This window comes from Cherax quadricarinatus, chromosome 58 (genome assembly GCF_038502225.1).
Source record: "Cherax quadricarinatus isolate ZL_2023a chromosome 58, ASM3850222v1, whole genome shotgun sequence".
NCBI lineage: Eukaryota > Metazoa > Arthropoda > Malacostraca > Decapoda > Parastacidae > Cherax > Cherax quadricarinatus.
This window is the reverse complement of record NC_091349.1, coordinates 13,399,342-13,420,354: the sequence shown is the minus strand read 5'-3', so window position 1 is coordinate 13,420,354 and position 21,013 is coordinate 13,399,342. Positions and strand designations below refer to the sequence as shown.

Sequence of the window (21,013 nt, the reverse complement as noted above, 5' to 3'; positions counted from 1 at the left end):
GGGAGTGATTTTCATGTGCAGGTTTGGTACCAATCCCTCCAGGACCTCCCAAGTGTATATTTTCATGTATATCTCTTGCCTGCATTCCAGGGAATACAGGTCAAGGACCTTCAGCCGTTCCCAGTAATTTAGGTGCCTTATCGTACTTATGAGTGCTGTGAAAGTTCTTTGTACACTCTCCAGGTCTGCAGTGTCACCAGCCTTGAAGGGGGCCGTTAGTGTACAGCAGTATTTAGCCTAGAGAAAACAAGGAGTGGTGGAAGGTTGGCCCTCCATTGGGTCTTTGACTAGTTAGGGTGTTGATGTCTGTCTGTCTGTCTGTCTGTCTCTCTGTCTGTCTGTCTGTCTGTCTCTCTGTCTGTCTCTGTCTGTCTGTCTCTCTGTCTCTGTCTCTGTATTCTGTATAATTTTAATCTCTTAGGGGTTATGCAGCACTTGGGGAGTTAGTTTAACATCTTTATTATGCATCACATACCCATTCTGTGGGCAGTAGTCAAAAGATCATTGAGGCACATACTGGGTCCTGGGACTGGGCCTCAAAGTTTTGATAGCTAAACGAGTTACAGTGGTAATGAACTAGTAGAGTCATTGAAGTTAAAAGTTGGGGGAGCTTCAAATATAGGTTAGATAAATATATGAGTGAGAAGGGTTGGATTTGAGTGGGACTTTCATTTGAGTTAATAGGGTTACCAAAACTTATTCCTTGGGTAACATTGATAATGGGTTGGGCGAATATTTTTTAGTGGATTTGGGTTTGACAAGGACCTGCCAAATATGGGCTGGTAGGCCTGCTGCAGTGTTCCTCCTTTCTTATGTTATTAACTATTCACATGCTTATATTTGATAAATAGTTCATTACTCCTGTAACTTGTTTAGCTATCAGAACTTTGGACCTGGGGGAATGGGGAGCACTCAGACTTGACCTGAAGAATGGGACAGTACTTACAATTCCTTAGATCAGATGTTTTTCACCAACATCAAGGCATCCCCAGTGATGGTTCCATTGTGTTTTATATGTGTATATACTGTATATATAAATTTGTAGAATACTGTGCTTGATTTGTAGTTGCATACAGTGGATATCACAAATTTGTTAATTTTCCTCAGGTACCATATATAAGTGTTGTTATTTTGCCTTGTGATATTGATCTTGCATCTGTCCAATCATCAATATCCTTACATTCTTTAAATTATTATGGAATGAAAATATTTGTGCACTCTTACTCCATTCCTCAACATTGTTACTGGTATATGAATCACTCCAGGAATCTCACTGCACTGCAATGTCAGTTTGCCTCTTTGAAATTGAAATTCAAATTTTTATTTATCTTTGTGGCACAAAAATAATGTAGTTTACATGTAATAAAACATTGGTAGGCACAGAAGACAGCCACTAGTATGCAAAGCATTTTGAGCAAAATAATCCTAATACACTGGAACCTCAGTATGCGACCTTAATTCATTCCAGAAGGATGTTTGAGTGCTGCTCTGTTTTGAGTATCGAACAAGTTCTTCCCAACCAGTTTTCTGTTTGGTTGGCAGGTCGTATTTGTTTGGTAGAGTGCTGAGCCTTGTTCGAGTAGGGAGCTGGTTGTATACTGAGGTTCCACTGTACTTAAGAATTAGACCTACTGTTAAGTAGGATTTCTTATGCAGTTAATTACAATCATAGTACATACATAAGAGAGGTAGCTGATGAACAAGTGGTCAGTAAAATACAGCAACTTTCTTATTTCTTTTCTGGATTCAATCTGAAATATTTTTTCATAAAGAACTACTAAAAAAAATTAAAGAAAGAGTGCCTAATTGTAAACAGTATTATCTTTAGGTTGAATGAGCTCCTGTAATGTAAAATAACTTACGTAAATTCTGTCAATTTGTAATTTTTTTTTTTCAGGACATCAAAGTGGTTGTGGGTGGCTTTGCAGCTGTGGTTATATTGGCATATTGCCTACTGTTTATGTGGCTGTTTGACCCCAAGCCTGTCCAGTAAATCTGCTTGTTTGTTACAATATACAGTAGCTATTTTCAGGAAAAGGTTATAGGATACAAATTTATGGTTTTTCTATACCATATATGGGCATACCTTGCTAATATGGTGGGTTAAGTTTCAGACCACCGCTGTACAGAGAATCACAGCCTTTTTTTCATTTGCCAGTGCATATAAAAGTCTAAAGACATGTTTACACTTTCATTTATTAAGTGAATGAACATTTTGGAAGACGTAATTATATTGAAGGAAGACTGGAGGAGATAATGAAGCTTCATCATCTGAGCCTTGAGTTCACTCAGTTCAGCTCTGAGTCAGCTGAATCACTAAAAATAATAAATATAAACATAGTTGAAATGTGCCGTATTAGCAAAGTGCCCTGAAGTGAGCACCATATTAGTGAGGTATGCCTGTATATTTGAGTGTGGTTTTTGTAAATGGGTTTTGAGCAGAACTTCATAAGATACATAATTTGAAGTCTACATTCCTCCATATTAGTAAGAAATGGGATAATGTAAATATATAAAGGATAATGCAAGTAAGTACTACAATCCCTCTTTTTTGTAGGTTCACTATACACAAATTCGCTTTCATGCAATGATTCATTTCTACTAGTAATTCCTATGTGCTACATAAATCCACCTTATGTGATCAGGGCAGTTTGCAAAATGCTATGTAGATTCCTGTAATAAGGAATGAAATACTGATGACCTGAGTCAAATTACTAGAGCTTCCATGGGCCTGGAACACTTCTGCTGCATAAAGCAAAGGATATAATACAACTAATTTTTAACACATTAAATGAAGATTAACTAAATAGAGGGAACAATAATTAACTGAATAATTATTATTAGTCAGGTTTTTATATTTTTATAACAAGATTGTGGAGATGCAACAATGCAGCTGAAGTTTTAACATATTTAGAGTAAAATGAATCAAAAGAGCAATAATTACCATAGCTTCAAATAATTGTTAGGAGTCAGGTTTTATATTTTTATATTTGCAAATTGTGGAGAACTAACAAAGCAATAATTATATGTGCTTTTATTGCAAATTCAGATAATTATTTTAATTTTGGTAACTAGAAGATAAGAAGTACATATCATAGTATTATTTCCAGGGTAGCTCTCAAAGTTCTTTACAGTGATGGGAAGGAAGTACTGTAGTTATGGGCCAGATTTTCTATATGCATTTATCTATTAGATGTAGCAGTTTTTATTCTTCATGCGAATGTGATGACTTTGGTGCTTCATATTAACTAGTCAGTAAGGTGAAAACATTACAAAATACTAAACAGTTCAAAAAAGAATATTCTGCTCTCTCTAAACAGAATACATTCTGCTCTCTGTAAACAGAATACATTCTACTTTCTGTAAACAGAATACATTCTACTTTCTGTAAACAGAATACATTCTACTTTCTGTAAACAGAATACATTCTACTTTCTGTAAACAGAATACATTCTACTTTCTGTAAACAGAATACATTCTACTTTCTGTAAACAGAATACAGTAGAAGTCTCTCAATCTGACCACTTAACAAAAACTCTCATAAAACCACTAATAACAAAGACAGAGAATCTGTATCATCACATCATGTCACTTTAATTCAAGTTTATTCTCTATAAGGATTACAATGCTGAGTTTACAGAAATTTGGTTATTGTTTGGTTTACATGTAGTAAAATTGTGATTACAGAGTGTACCACTAGAACGCTTAGCATGGCTAGGCATTTCGGGCATACTTAGTTTTATCCTTAATTGTAAAATATTACAAATTATGAGGTAAGTTGGTTTTATGGCTAAGTGACTAAATACTAGTTTATGAGTTTAGCAATGTGAATGCTTTTGTTTTGGCACAGTATATTGTCATTTCACATGGCATATTGATGATATTTTCTTAACAGTAGCTTCATATATATAATTTATTTGTCTAGAATGTACAGTGGACCTTTGGTTATTGGCCGAAATCTGTTCCAGAAGGTCGGCCGAAAACCAAAATAATATTTCCCATAAGAATTAATGTAAATACAATTAATCCATTCCAGACAAAAAATATTCATGAAAAAAATCATTTTTTTTAACAATTATATAAATATTACATACCATTATTGAAGGCTAATGCTGGCTTCTGGAAGATAGAGAGGAGGAAAAAGGGAGGAGTTAGTGTTTGGAAGAGGAATCCCTCTCCATAAAGACTTTAGGTAGCAAAGCCTTCTCTGGGGTTACTTCCCTTCTTTATCTTTTAATGCCACTAGGACCAGCTTGAGAGTCACTGGACCCCTGTCTCACAAAATAACTGTCCATAGAGGTCTGTTTCTGGTGTCTCTTTAAGGTTTCTCTGAAGTGGGACAGGGTTTTGTCACTAAACATGCTGCAGATTTGGCTTGTTTCAGCTTTGTCAGGGTGGTACTTCTCGACAAAACTTTGCACAAATGTTCTTAATCAATGAAGAAGGCACCTCCTTCACTCCCTCTTCCTCCTCCTCTGAAGCAAGTTTCTCAGCTGCAGTCTGTTGCTGTTCAAATTGAAGCTCTTAGAGCTCTTCAGTGGTTAGCTCTTCACTGTGGTCCTCCACCAACTCTTCCATATCCTTGCCACTCACCTCCAACCCCAGGGACTTCCCCAGTGCCACAATAGAGTCCACAGGGTTGGCAGGGTCAGGGTCAGCCTCAAACTCTTCAAAATCCCTCTCTTGGACACAATCTGGCCACAGTTTTCTCCAAGCAGAGTTCAAAGTCCTGGAAGTCACTCCCTCCCAAGCCTTACCTATAAGGCTTATGCAATGGAGGATAGTGAAGTGATTCCTTCATAACTCTCTTAGGGTCAACTGAGTGTCCGAGGTCACTTCAAAGCACTTTTGAAACGCTGCTTTTGTGTAGAGTTTCTTGAAGTTAGAAATGACCTGCTGGTCCATGGGCTGGAGGAGAGGAGTGGTGTTAGGAGGCAAGAACTTCACTTTTATAAAACTGAAGTCCCTAAACACTTGGTCTTCCAAGCTGGAGGATGTGCAGGAGCATTGTCCAGTACCAGGAGGCACTTGAGTGGCAATTTCTTTTCCAGGAGGTATTTTTTCACACTTAGGCCAAACACATCATTAACCCACTCTTTGAAAATCTGCCTTGTGACCCATGCCTTATGATTAGCTTTCCACATCACACACAATCTATTTTTCATGACATTGTTTTTCTTGAACACTCTGGGATTTTCTGAGTGATACATAAGTAAAGGCTTCACTGTGAAATCCCCACTAGCATTACCACAACAAAAGAGTAAGCCTGTCTTTCATAGGCTTACATCCTGGCAATGCCTTTTCCTCCTGGGTAATGTAGGTCCTGTTTGGCATTTTCTTACAAAAAAGGCCTGTTTTGTCACAACTGAACACTTGTTGGGGTTTGAATCCTTCAGCTTCTATGTACCCCTGGAATTCCTGCACGAATTTTTCAGCTGCACGTTTGTCAGAACTTGCAGCCTCACCATGCCTTACAACACTGTGTATGCCACTACACTTCTTAAATCTATCACACCATCCTTTGCTGGCCTTAAATTCACAAACTGCAGCACTTGTTCCAGGCATTTTCTTTGCAAGATCCTCATGCAACTGCTTTGCCTTCTCACAAATAATCGACTCACAACACTGTCTCCCACTAATTCTTTTTCCTTAATCCACAATAATAATAACTTTTCCATCTCTTCCATTATTGGTGGCCTTTGTTTAGTTAGAAAAGTTACTCCTTTTGCAACATTAGCATCCTTGATTTGTTTTCTTTCCCAGGATGGATGTAATTGTTGATTTATTCTTGCTGTACATCCTGGCAAGTTCCACTCTCAAACTTTTCTATCACTTCACGCTTAAATTCCATGATATTTCTCACTTTCTTTACCACAGGAACTTTCTTTGGAGCCATGGTTACTTATTTCACAGTTGCACTGCAAAAATAATACAAAGTACAATGGGAAATAAGCAAAATGTTTGGATGTATGAGCAGAAGCTTCCTCAGCCACCAAGAGACACGGCCAAACTGATGAGCAAGCGGCCCCAGCCGAATGGCTGATCACTGAATTAATGGCCGATAACCGGGCACTGAAAAAACAGCCAATCACCGAGTTGGCCGATAACAGAACCGGCAGATAACCGGGGGTCCACTGTATTACAACTGATTCCTTGGTTTTGTTAATTTATTTAACAGTTATCAGGCCAGTAACAATATAGTGATTGATAGAATAGTACTAGACTATGTCCTATCAATTCTATTTCTTAACTAGTATATTTTAAAAAAGCATTACATAGTAAACTCTCCATTTTACGGATTAATGGGGGTGGGGAGGAGCTGTTGGTTGGTAATGGCAATTGTGGTGGACAGAGATGAGAATATTAGAGAGACTGTGATTGAGATTCTTATTTTAAATTAATGCATATACAAAATATGCAATAAACAGAAAGCTTATATAATGCGCAACACTTCAGGCAAAAGATAAGATTAGTTTTACTAACTACATAACTTAATTTTTATCTATTACACGGTCTATACAAGGTATTATGAGAAGATAAAAAAAAAAAAAAGAGTATCTAGTTGTAAAAGGATGAGTGTAACTAATTTCTGAACATACAATACAATTTAATGCAAGCTACTGGAAGGTTATTTCAGCAAGCATGGATATAAGAAGTCTTAATAAAGGGAATTACAACATATGGCAAAATACAGTATATGGGAGTAGAAAAAATAGCAGGAGCAAGAAGTACAGGAGGATGAATAATGGACGAAAACTCAACAAGTAGGTTTCAAGATGTGTCTAAACACAGAATATTTTCTGTCATGAATCACATTAAAATTAAGGCAGCTCTGAAGTAGTTGGCAGGTTGGGAACTTTTGGAATCTTCTGGCAGAAAGTTCCAAATTCTGGGGCCTTTTAAAATATAATAACCTTTATATCTACGTATAAAAGCCACCTTACAATTGGAACAGAAAAAGTAATGTATTAACGTTGGTAGAATTACCAACAATATGTTAAGTAAAAGGACACAAGTGCAACTAATATGACATTTTATTGTGGCAATGTTTTGCTCTCCAGGAGCTTTGTCAAACCATTACAAACAATAAATGGACACAGAGGGTAGTTATAGGCTTAGAGTGAGGTATAGCAGTTGTAATATTAGTGGAGGTAGTAGTAGTAGTAGTGATACATGTGGTAGAAAAAGTCAGCTTGCACATGAATAAAAAGGTTATTAAAGCTGTTGCTTTGGTAGCATGAAAATAGGTTGGGCAAAAATTTCTGGTTGGATTTGAGAAGGCCTGTTTCAGTGTTCCTCCTCTTTTATGTTCTTATGTAGTATCAGCAGCAACTATGTGATTAGCAAGAATCCTCCTCAAAACAGTAAACCCACGCAATACCTTTAATAACCTTTTTACTCGTGTACAAGCTGACTTTTTTCTACCACATGTATCACTCTAAAGCCCATATATTCCCTCTGTGTCCATGTATTGTTTGTAACAGCTTGACAAAGCTCCTGGAGAGCAAAACATTCCCACAATAAAATGTCACATTAGTTGAACTTGTGTCCTTTTACTTAACAAAAGTAATGTTACTGACATATTTGACAGAAAACCCCTGGTTATGCAGAACATAACAGGCAGCCTTAAAATAACTTTAAATTTCATGTGCATAGAGGTTTTATTCACATTGAGTTGTGTAGAAGGATTATCAAACGATGTAGTATTTGCATCTTGTATTATGCCATTGAGTTTTATTGCATGATATGAAAGCAGAGTTTCAGAGCTGGGTTATATTTGTACTGACTGTATATTTGTACTGACAGTGGTATGAGTGAATGTTTTGCATATTTAGCAAATTTAGACCTTTCACTGTTGAGACCCCTGAGATTAAAAATGCTGACAGTGTCGCAATTTAAAAAAGAAATATTTCTTTTCTGAAATGGTAAAGAATCTTTTTCTGATGGTAATACCACAAAAAATGTGAAATTTGGTAGAAATCTTATGAAATTATGCAGGTACACAGTTGGCTATCTGGGTGCATTTTACACATTAACAATTTTGCCCGCTTTGAGTTCTGTTTTATGCTAATTCCACTGATTTTTTTGACCAGATTCTTAGCTATTTTACTAGTATGCCTTCCATTTTATCAATTGAGAGTAAGAAATTCATAAAAAAAGACCAGGGAAAGGCCTTCGCTCTGAGGCTTATTTCAAGCTACTTCCAGTCTAAAATAAACACTGTAGCCATTCCATCCACTAAAGCAACATGTCTTTTGTTCATTAATCATGTCCCCAGGCCTCTCCCCTAACCTAGGATTTAACTCAGACTCTACTTAGGTTACATAAGATTGGGTTAAGTTTTTTATTTTTTTTTTTTGTAGTTACCTTATTATCAATGGATTGGTGGGAAAATGCCAGTGTAAAATAAATAATTTTTTTTTTTAATTGATGAAAGCTATTATTTTTTGGGGTAGACAGTGATGTAAGCTGATAAGTCTCCTTGAATTACCACTTAGCTTTTTCTTCATATATATTATATGAATTATGTATTTGAGTACTTTTAGTATCCATAACAGTAAACCCTCTACATAATGGATTAATAGAGGGATTGTCCAAGTGTCTGCTAAGTCAGAATACTGTAAAGTTATAAAATAGCAAAAAAAAAAAAAAATATATATATATATATATATGTATATATATTCCAGAATTTACCCAACATGGTACTGCACACATATTTTACTATTACATTACAATAAATATTGAAAATAAAGTTGGTAAAGGTACAATTATCTAGTGGGTTTTGCCCATTATTTTAAAAATTTGCACCTTTCAAGGCAGGTGAAATTGCTGACCTAGAAAATGTACAGAGAACCTTCACAGCACGCATAATGGAGATAAAACACCTCAATTACTGGGAGCGCTTGAAGTTCCTGAACCTGTACTCCCTGGAATGCAGGCAGGAGAGATACATGATTATATACACCTGGAAAATCCTAGAGGGACTAGTACGGAACTTGCACACGAAAATCACTCACAGCGAAAGCAAAAGACTTGGCAGACGATGCAACATCCCCCCAATGAAAAGCAGGGGTGTCACTAGCACGTTAAGAGACAATACAATAAGTGTCAGGGGCCTGAGACTGTTCAACTGCCTCCCAGCATACATAAGGGGGATTACCAATAGACCCCTGGCTGTCTTCAAGCAGGCACTGGACAAGCACCTAAAGCCGGTACCTGACCAGCCGGGCTGTGGCTTGTACGTTGGATTGTGTGCAGCCAGCAGTAACAGCCTGGTTGATCAGGCTCTGATCCACCAGGAGGCCTGGCCACAGACCGGGCCGTGGGGGTGTTATGTGGGTTTTCGATACGTGGATGGGGTCTCCCCGATAGAAATAGCACCGACCCACTGGTTAGGTGACAACTCATCCTCTACCTGAACAGGGTAAGGATAGTGAACAAGGTCAACAAGATTGGTATTTGCTCTGAGACGAACACTGTGACCAAAAGTGTTAGCAAGGAAGAAATGGATCTTACTATCTCTTACAACATGTAAGGATGGTTCAACAAATAGACCTTTTACTTTGCAAGAATCACTGTCAACTAGGACGTTATCACCATCTGGAACACTAGGAACAACAACAGACACTCTAGTGAGGGCACTAGCTGTGACAGAAACGTCTTTCAGCAGATGGCATGTGACATCAACAAGAGATGGCATTACTAGTTGCAAGTAATTGTTTTCCAACAAGGCATCCCCTGTGGAGAAACTACTACTTGAACTAGCAGACATTGCAGGGATAGGCTCAGCACTCAAGGTAGTCAGAGCGTCCTCGGACACTTGAGGTAACTGGACACTATCTTGCAAGTCTGAAGTTGCAGGAACACAGACAGGAGTGACAGGATCAGTGCCTGACCGCTTGGGTACGCTACTGGAAAATGCACTGGCCTGTAAGGACTTAATTCGAATGTCGTACTCTGCGGCAGTATGGCAGATCTTGGATCCAAGCTGGTAACCCCAAAATGGTACGATCAAGTCATCAATTTGGGCATGCCATCGATATAGAAGCAAATCCCAGTAGAAGGTCACCAGGGAAAGTAATCTGGTTGACAACAAGGAAGGAAGCAGTGAAGTCTCTACCTTGGAAAACCCACATGACAGGGGCGTTGACCCCCTGAACTCTCTCCAGGTAAACTCCAGGTATGAAATGTTTACTATAAATATTGCAAGGCTTGGAGACTTGGTGTAAAACACTAATATAGTAATATATTAACTCTAGGGTTTATCGTCAAAAAACTTACTTGTAGTTCAGCAGCATATCACCCACAGGATGGATACGGGGTGCATAATAAAGATATTAAACTAACTACTAAACTAGTTCAGCAGGTAATCAATCATGTGGTATTTTGACAGTCTTATAATGCACAATAAGCCACAACAGATTTTACTGGCTATTTGTCTGTTGCTTGATTGACGCTTGCTCTCTGAAGCTCAGTTCCTTGTGATACAGTCATTCCTACTAATTCACAGGTTACATTCCTAGATACCTAATAGAACTCAAAACCGAATAATTCAAAATAAGTCTACCTAACAACTATGTTCCAGAGTTGGGTTTGTTTTGTATTTTAAAGATTATCTCTAATATATCACTAATATGGTTAATATTGACATTCCTAAGAAATAATGATCAGGTTAAAGAGATTGAGATATGGGAAAGCCATTGAGTCAGAAAAACAATGTATAATCAAATCTATTTTATGGCTGACTTACGGTAAATCATTGGATAACTGAAATCCACAAATATGGAAGCCTGTGAATTTGCAAGGACAATTTAAACTTCTCTCTCTCTCTCTCTCTTCAACCCTGACAATTCTTGACTAGATTGACTTGGCAGTTTACTTCTGAATGACTGTTCAAACTTTTGAATCATAGAAATATACCTAGCTGAATGATTCTTATTAGAGCCAGCTGTCCAAGTGGTTAATGTACTGGTCTGTGAGTTTTAGGACTTACTTGTCATGGGTTTAAGTTCCATCCTTTCTGTGACTTGATTTCTCTCGAATCATACATGTATACACCCTGTTAAGTTCTGGCACATTCCATGATATCCTCCAGTACCAAATTCTTGTAAAGACTTACTGGTAACTCAAACCACAGTCTGTTGAGCAGGAGAGAATATCTGTCAGTTATGACATGTGTCACCACACAACTGACTGACATTGTGATATGTTTTCAAAGACTATGTGAAAATACAGAAAAGCCAGTTCACCAGTAATATAACAGTTCAAACTATAGAAGTTGACATATTTTATCATGTATAAGAGAAATAGAGTACAAATGTCCCTTTGTGCTGAAAAACTTTATTATTATATGTATGATTTAAAATGACTAGAACCCATTAGGTATTTAGGACACAAATTTTATAAGTACCTTGAGTCCTGGAGATGGGAAGTACAGTGCCTGCACTCTGAAGGAGGGGTGTTACTGTTGCAGTTTAAAAACTGTAGTGTAAAGCACCCTTCTGGCAAGACAGTGATGGAGTGAATGATGGTGAAAGTTTTTCTTTTTCGGGCCATCCTGCCTTGGTGGGAATCGGCCAGTATGATAATAAAAAAAAATACCTACATATATTATTATTAGCTTGCTACTTTCAGTACTAGCCTTCTGCTGTTTTAAACAGTTTGCTCTTATCTCTGTTAACTTGCTGCTATCATGACCAATTTTTTGTCATGCTGCAAAAATCATTACAGTGTATCAAAATAATTCAGTCCAGTCACATTCCACAGTTCATTTCTATAATTTGTTCAGTCATAGACCACCAGTCACATTCCACACTTCATATCTGTAATTTACTCCAAAGTCAAGCCATAAGTTACATAATAAATTTTATCACAGTGTAATACGGAAAATTGTTGGTTGGGGAAAATTATTTAGTCTTGATTGAAGGATAGGGAGATTAAATTGGATTCTGTTCCTCGTATTATTATTATTTTTTTTTTAAACCAACTGGTCACTGTCTATGTGGGTCTACCCTTCAAGAGAGTGAGGGAGTCTTCTTGGCAAAGGGCTTTTGAGTCAGTGAGTTCGAGTTACCCTACCCTTGGATCAGAGCTGATTATCTTCTATTCCACAGGAGCTTAATGACCCATACAAATATAGGTGTTCCACTTGAACATAATAATTATAAGCACCTAGCAGGTCCGGCTTAGGGCCAGACACGTGAAAGTAAGAGAACTCTCAAAAACTATCAAAGATAGTAGATCTACAAAGTCATGAAGCCTATGACTTGTGAAAGATGGACTTGTCTAGTCACATAATATTTTTTAAATGTATCTTAGACTGTTCATTTGTTCTGTTCCTGTTTTAACATCTGTTCATGAAGGGGTCACATGTTAATACCAGTTGAACTTTGGCAGTTTCAGATGTTAAAGATCTGGAACCATCATCTGACATATTCTATCAACTACAGGTATACATGCTAGCGCATTATTTTGAACCATCACCTGACATACACTATACATACTGGTGTATTATTGTAATTAAGTACCGAACCCATATCTAGGGCCATACAGTGTCAGGGGAATGGGAGACAATCAGGTGTGATCTGTGGAAGGGAAGGATAGTTCCAATTCCTTGAATCAAGATCACACCAACATCAGGGCACACCCAACTGTTAGATCCAAGTAGGTATAACTATCATAAAGTGAAAATTTCCTGTCACCTTACGCAAGAAATAGATGTGAAGTGAACATGTGATTTTTCATATTTTCAAATGCTGTTAAACATTGACAAAATGTTTATTCTGATAAAGCTGAACATATCTAAGCTGCCATATATTAAGTTTATTACACTTACATATAAAGTGCCAGTAAGGTGGCTATCATGGCACTGCACCAATTACATTATGTTTACCTGACCAAGGAACTAATATTTATATTTTTTTCAAACTTCTTTAATGTTATTATTCTATTTCATTTACTTTAATTTGTGAAAAGTTAGCTTTTGGTAAAGTTTCTGTTGGAAGTAATGTAGAGTACTGTACTGTTTTCAAGCAGTTACTAAAACATTACACAAATCTTGTGTATTGCATGGCAATTTATTCAGTTTTGATTAAAAAAAAAATTGTATACAGGTACAATTTTCCACTTCTATTGAATTCTTATGTGCACAATGTTTTCAGAAATAATATAATTTTACTATCTTATATTTCATTATGTACTGTACTTTTTATACAGAATAGCTTAATTGATATTTATTCTTTTCTATAAAGATAATTTAGCCCAAAAATTTTTATAGTATAAGCATTAATTGTTTAATTATTTTTAAGACCTGTGTCAGAAGGCACTTGTCATGTTTCCTGATGAATAAAAAATTAGCAATTCTGATTATTACTTTTGTAGTGTTGTGTTACGTATGATAGTTGTAAATACAGTGGAACCTCTACTTGCGAGCGCCTCTATGTGTGAGTTTTTCCAAATATGAACAGTCGATGGGTCAGTTTTTTGCTTCCAGTCGCAAGCAAAATTTCCATAAGCGAGCAGACCTCAAGGCAGGTGCCTTGATGCTGGTGAGGGGCTCTTGCTCTTAATCTAGGGAATTGTATTTCATTTGTTTGTTGGACTATCTTATTGAAACTTGGGCAATGTATGATGGAAAGATGCTTCTTAACGTAATAATAATATGTATAATAATAATAATAGTACAATAATATAATACAATAATAATAATAATATAATATGTATAATAATAATACATATATAATAATAATGTACTACATAATAATTATAATAATAGACGACTTCAAAAGGCCGTCACTAGATGGCAGTGTTTACCACAACAAAGAGGGAGCAGTTGTGGCCGCCTGCATCTGTTACATGACATATTTTATGCATTCTGGAGTATATATCAGGTTTCTGTGTTATTTATATTGTTTATTATTTCATATTAGATGAACTGTGATAGATAAATAAGCCATAGAGTTGATGATAGCGAAATATTCAAGGAGTATTTTGTCCTGTCTCCAGACAAACTCTCGTTGGCCGCTGCCACACATATACGTACTGTAATGCCATATTTTATTCATTGTAGAGCATATATCAGGTTTCTGTGTTATTTATATTGTTTGTTATGTCATATTAGATGAACTGTGATAGATAAATGAGCTGCAGAGCTGATATTAGCGAAATTATTGAAGTAGAGGTTCCACTGTAACAGCAATTTTCAGCTACAGGTTGTAAAGGGTGAAGATATGCTTGTGTTACTTATGAATTAGTTTATACTAAAGTATGCAGGTGGGCCCCACTTATACAGCAGGTTAGGTTCCGGCCTACTGCTCTAAAGCGAAAATCACTGTAAAGTGAAACAGCCTTTTTTTCACTTTCAAATGCATATAAAAGCCTGATGATATGTTTACACTGTCATATATTAAGTGAGAAATAGAGCTAAGCCTAAAAAATGTACACATTACTTACCTTAAAATATTTTCATCCTTCACCTATAGGGAGTGGTAAATATATTTATTGTAGGAAGTCTGAAAAAAATGAAGATTGGGTATAATTGAAAACTGCTGCATAAGCAAAATGCTGTAAAGCAAAGCACTGTAAAGCGAGGCCTGCCTGTAATCACTCTTTAATTCCAGTTTAGGTGTGCTGCACAAATAATATTTATAGAGTTGGTGCTTCTTACATGTATGTATGCGTGTATATGTGTACTCACCTATATGTGGTTGCAGGGGTCAAGTCACAGCTGCTGACCCTGTATGTGTGTGTGTGTTACCTACCTGTATGTGGTTGTAGGGGTCGAGTTATAGCTCCTAACCCTGCAGGTGTGTGTGTGTGTGTGTGTGTGTGTGTGTGTGTGTGTGGAATAATAACATAGAGATGGTAAGAATGATGATGCTGGTGGTTGCAAGATGATCATCCTGCTGTGTGTGAGCTGTATTGGTAAGGTTTTGATGAGTACTTATACTATTTTCTTCGTATGGGCCATTAAGCTTCAAAATTATAATACACCACACAATAAAGCATTAATATTTGGAAAACATGTCTATGATATCCTTTATTCAAATCCATTGTACATATCGTCATTAGGACTAAGAAACACTGCAGTACAGTTTATAAATTAAAGAAAAATGTAAAGCACTGCCTGAACATTATGGAAGGTGAATCATGCCAGCTCACAAAGTACTTTACTAAAATAATGCTATTTGGATAACCCACAAGTAGCAGAGCAAACTTTTATTGGAACAATATTTTGTTCTATGCAGAGCCTTATCAAGTCTTAGCTTAAAGCTGCACACAGCAACACCTGGTTCCAATTACAACTTCCTTCAAGGAAGGTTCCTTGATGCTGTAACGTTATGGTCTCTTGATCTAGGGGATTAGATCTGTGCTCCAGTTCCCTGAATTAAGCCTGAATGCCTTCCATCACCCCCCTCCCTCGACAGGTGCAATGTAATCCCTGTGTTTAACACTCCCATAATAATAATTGATCCAAGGAATTGGACTAAATCTCCACTCCCTTAGAGTTCATTACCTTTGTAAATTGTGAGTTCATTACCTCTGTAACTTGCTCAGCTATCAAAACTTTGGAGTCCAGTCCCTGGACCAATTATGTACCTCTGTAATCTTTTGACTACCGCCCACAGGATGGGTATGGGGTGCATAATAAACATATTAAACTTAAACTTGGATCAAACTTAATAGCATACTAATCCCCAGGTTCTGTATGACCCATATGGGTTTAAAGCCTCACAGTCATGATGGTAAAGGGTTTACTTCCTCTCAAAGATGCCTTGATCCATGGAACAACTAATTCTTCCCTTCCCTGGATTAATCCTGGCTTCCTCCCATTATTAGGTCCTGTATGAACTCCTTAGGATTTAACACCTTCCCACAACTAAAACAGTGTAGGGCTCTTGATTCAGGAAACGAGTTACCCAACTCCGGGATCAAACCTAATTGCCTGTTTTCCAATCAAAAAACACCAAAAGAACCCTCCCATTCAACCAAGAAACAACCAGAAGAAACCCCCATTTAACAAAAAAGAAACAAAGAAACCTCCCATTCAACCAAGAAACACTCAGAAGAAACCTCATTCAACTTAGAAACACTCATAAGAAACCTCATCCAACAAAGAACAGTTGAAGTCCCTTGATTTGTATTCCCTGAAACGTAGGCGAGAGAGATGCATAATAAACACTTGGAAAATCCCAGAGGGATAAGTACTAAACTTGCACACGAAAATCACTCCCTATGAAAGCAAAAGATTCAGCAGGAAATGCAACATAACCCCCAATGAAAAGCAGGAGTGCCACGAGTACACTGAGAGACAACACAACAAGTATTAGGGGCCCCAAGACCGTTCAACTGCCTCCCAGCATACATAAGGGGGATCACCAATAAACCCCTGGATGTCTTCAAAAAAGGCACTGAACAGGCACCTAAAGGCAGTACCTGACCAGCCGGGCTGTGGTTTGTACGTCAGTTTGCATGCAGCCAGCAGTAACAGCCTGGTTGATCAGACCTTGATCCACCACGAGGCCTGGTCTCAGACCAAGCTGCTGGGGCATTGACCCAAAACTCTCTCCAGGTATACTCCAGGTAAAAAACACTCAGAAGAAACCTCATTCAACCAAGAAATACAAAACACCTCCCATTCAACACTCAAAATAAATCTTCCATTTTACTTTTTTAAAATACAACAGTTTCCACTGTATAATCAAAATAATAAAAAAAAAGAATCTGCATAATAAATTATTATTTTGCCTCTTATTACCTAAATAAACAATTTCCACAAATATTTTTTCATGTGGAATGGGCAGCACAGATGTTATTTACTATACCTGGAGGGTGTTCAGGGGGTCAACACCCCCACAACCTGGTCCATGACCAGACCTTGTGGTGGATCAGGGCCTGATCAACCAGGCTGTTACTGCTGACCGAATGCAAACCAATTTATAAACCACAGCCTGGTTGATCAGATCTGGTCTTAAGATGCCTCTCCGATTCCCTCATGAAGACAGCCAGGGGTCTATTTATAACCCCCCTTATGTATGCTGGGAGGCAGTCTTGGACCCCTGATACTGATTGTGTTGTCTCTTAGCGTGCTCATGGCACCCCTGCTTTTCAATTACCTAAGATGATGATAATAATATCTATTTCTACAAGTACATGGTATACAGGCCTAGCTGACATCCATGATGTACTACTATACAGAAAGTCCCTTGTTATGCAGAGCATTTCAGGCAAAGTAGGTCAATTTTATCCCCTTGATGCGACCCACATCAGTCGACTAACACCCAGGTACCCATTTTACTGATGGATGAACATGGAGTTTACCTGGAGAGAGTTCCGGGGGTCAACGCCCCCGCGGCCCGGTCTGTGACCAGGCCTCCTGGTGGATCAGAGCCTGATCAACCAGGCTGTTGCTGCTGGCTGCACGCAAACCAACGTACGAGCCACAGCCCGGCTGGTCAGGAACCGACTTTAGGTGCTTGTCCAGTGCCAGCTTGAAGACTGCCAGGAGTCTGTTGGTAATTCCCCTTATGTATGCTGGGAGGCAGTTGAACAGTCTCGGGCCCCTGACACTTATTGTATGGTCTCTTAACGTGCTAGTGACACCCCTGCTTTTCATTGGGGGGATGTTGCATCGTCTGCCAAGTCTTTTGCTTTCGTAGTGAGTGATTTTCGTGTGCAAGTTCGGTACTAGTCCCTCTAGGATTTTCCAGGTGTATATAATCATGTATCTCTCCCGCCTGCATTCCAGGGAATACAGGTTCAGGAACCTCAAGCGCTCCCAGTAATTGAGGTGTTTTATCTCCGTTATGCGCGCCGTGAAGGTTCTCTGTACATTTTCTAGGTCAGCAATTTCACCTGCCTTGAAAGGTGCTGTTAGTGTGCAGCAATATTCCAGCCTAGATAGAACAAGTGACCTGAAGAGTGTCATCATGGGCTTGGCCTCCCTAGTTTTGAAGGTTCTCATTATCCGCCCTGTCATTTTTCTAGCAGATGCGATTGATACAATGTTATGGTCCTTGAAGGTGAGATCCTCCGACATGATCACTCCCAGGTCTTTGACGTTGGTGTTTCGCTCTATTTTGTGGCCAGAATTTGTTTTGTACTCTGATGAAGATTTAATTTCCTCGTGTTTACCATATCTGAGTAATTGAAATTTCTCATCGTTGAACTTCATATTGTTTTCTGCAGCCCACTGAAAGATTCGGTTGATGTCCGCCTGGAGCCTTGCAGTGTCTGCAATGGAAGACACTGTCATGCAGATTCGGGTGTCATCTGCAAAGGAAGACACGGTGCTGTGGCTGACATCCTTGTCTATGTCGGATATGAGGATGAGGAACAAGACGGGAGCGAGTACTGTGCCTTGTGGAACAGAGCTTTTCACCGTAGCTGCCTCGGACTTTACTCTGTTGACGACTACTCTCTGTGTTCTGTTAGTGAGGAAATTATAGATCCATTGACCGACTTTTCCTGTTATCCCTTTAGCACGCATTTTGTGCGCTATTACGCCATGGTCACACTTGTCGAAGGCTTTTGCAAAGTCTGTATATATTACATCTGCATTCTTTTTTATCTTCTAGTGCATTTAGGACCTTGTCGTAGTGATCCAATAGTTGAGACAGACAGGAGCGACCTCTTCTAAACCCATGTTGCCCTGGGTTGTGTAACTGATGGGTTTCTAGATGGGTGGTAATCTTGCTTCTTAGGACCCTTTCAAAGATTTTTATGATATGGGATGTTAGTGCTATCGGTCTGTAGTTCTTTGCTGTTGCTTTACTGCCCCCTTTGTGGAGTGGGGCTATGTCTGTTGTTTTTAGTAACTGTGGGACGACCCCTGTGTCCATGCTCCCTCTCCATAGGATGGAAAAGGCTCGTGATAGGGGCTTCTTGCAGTTCTTGATGAACACGGAGTTCCATGAGTCTGGCCCCGGGGCAGAGTGCATGGGCATGTCATTTATCGCCTGTTCGAAGTCATTTGGCGTCAGGATAACATCGGATAGGCTTGTGTTAACCAAATTTTGTGGCTCTCTCATAAAAAATTCATTTTGATCTTCGACTCTCAGTCTGGTTAGCGGCTTGCTAAAAACTGAGTCATATTGGGACTTGAGTAGCTCACTCATTTCCTTGCTGTCATCTGTGTAGGACCCATCTTGTTTAAGTAGGGGCCCAATACTGGATGTTGTTCTCGACTTTTTATTTGGCATAGGAGAAGAAATACTTTGGGTTTCTTTCGATTTCATTTATGGCTTTTAGTTCTTCCCGCGATTCCTGACTCCTATAAGATTCCTTTAGCTTGAGTTCGATGCTTGCTATTTATCTGACCAGTGTCTCCCTACGCATTTCAGATATATTGACCTCTTTTAGCCGCTCTGTTATTCTTTTCCGTCGCCTGTAAAGGGAGCGCCTGTCTCTTTCTATTTTACATCTACTCCTCCTTTTTCTTAGAGGAATAAGCCTTGTGCATACATCGAGTGCCACCAAGTTAATCTGTTCTAGGCATACGTTGGGGTCTGTGTTGCTTAGTATATCTTCCCAGCTTATATCGGTTAGGACTTGGTTTACTTGGTCCCACTTTATGTTTTTGTTATTGAAGTTGAATTTGGTGAATGCTCCCTCGTGACTAGTCTCATTATGTCGGTCTGGGGCTCCACGCATACATGTCTGAACCTCAATTATGTTGTGATCTGAGTATATTGTTTTTGATATGGTGACATTTCTTATCAGATCATCATTGTTAGTGAAGATGAGGTCTAGTGTATTCTCCAGTCTAGTAGGCTCTATTATTTGCTGGTTTAAATTGAATTTTGTGCAGAGATTTAAAAGCTCGTGTGAGTGTGAGTTTTCATCAGAGCTGCCTCCTGGTGTTATTACTGCAACAATATTATTTGCTATATTCCTCCATTTTAGGTGCCTTAAGTTGAAATCCCCCAGGAGCAAGATGTTGGGTGCAGGAGCTGGAAGATTTTCCAGACAGTGGTCAATTTTTAACAGCTGTTCCTGGAATTGCTGGGATGTTGCATCCGGAGGCTTGTAGACTACCACAATGACTAGGTTTTGGTTCTCGACCTTTACTGCTAAAACTTCCACTACATCATTTGAGGCATTTAGCAGTTCTGTGCAAACAAGTGACTCTGCAATGTACAGGCCAACCCAGGATAATCCAAAATGAGTCAGTCATTTATTTCCATTGGGATCCTTGGCTTATTCACTTTACTTCACTTACTAAATCAAATAATCATACATACACTAGTACCCTAGTGTAAGTAAGTTTATTCAGGTATACACAAATAGTTATACATTGATTATCATACATAGAAGCATATGTGTAGATTATTATTATTATCAAAAAGAAGCACTAAGCCACAAGGACTATACAGCGCTGCAGGGCAGGAAGGAAGCGAGGGCATCAGGTGGCAAAAGGGAGATGGATGAGTAATAGGTTACGGATAACAGCGGGGTAGTGGATGGTGAAAGGGTTAAGGGCAGCAAGAGACTGAACTAGAAAGGGCTGAGGGGAGTGCAAAAAGTATCATCAGAGTTTGCGGAGTAAATCAGTCGTTGTCAAGAAGTCAATGAGAGAGTCAGGATTAAAGGAGGGTCCATCAGCAAGAAGGGAAGGTAAAGAGAGAGTAGTAGAACGAAGACGACATTGGAGGTAAATTCTGCGTGCTCGTTGATAGAGAGGGCAGTCTAACAGAATGTGGCTAATCGATACTAGAACTTGACACTGCTCACAGAGAGAAACAGGGTGCCTCTCCATGAGATACCCATGAGTAAGACGAGTGTGGCCAATGCGAAGGCGGGAGAGAGTGGTCTCCCAACCTCGGCACTGATGACAAGAAGACGGCCAGTAACCTATGCTCGGTTTAATAGAATGAAGTTTGTTACCGAGGAGAGTTGACCAACGTTGTTGCCAACGGGTGCGAAGGTGGGTAGCTATTGCAGCAAAATAGTCCAGAAATGGAACACCTCGATAGGAAATTGGTAGGTCATGTACTGCTGACCGCGCAGCAGTGTC

The 21,013-nt window shown here is 38.7% G+C and overlaps 1 protein-coding gene across 1 annotated transcript in view; it reads left to right on the top strand.

Annotated features, from left to right (window-relative positions):
- LOC128698094 (triple QxxK/R motif-containing protein) overlaps nt 1-15,020 on the top strand; it is a 38,013-nt gene extending 22,993 nt beyond the window's left edge. Inside the window, exon 4 of the mRNA XM_070097617.1 lies at nt 1,898-15,020. Coding sequence (XP_069953718.1) covers nt 1,898-1,993 — 96 coding nt within the window. The 3' untranslated portion in view covers nt 1,994-15,020. The remainder of the gene's footprint in view (nt 1-1,897) is intronic.
- The last annotated feature ends 5,993 nt before the right edge of the window (nt 15,021-21,013 follow it).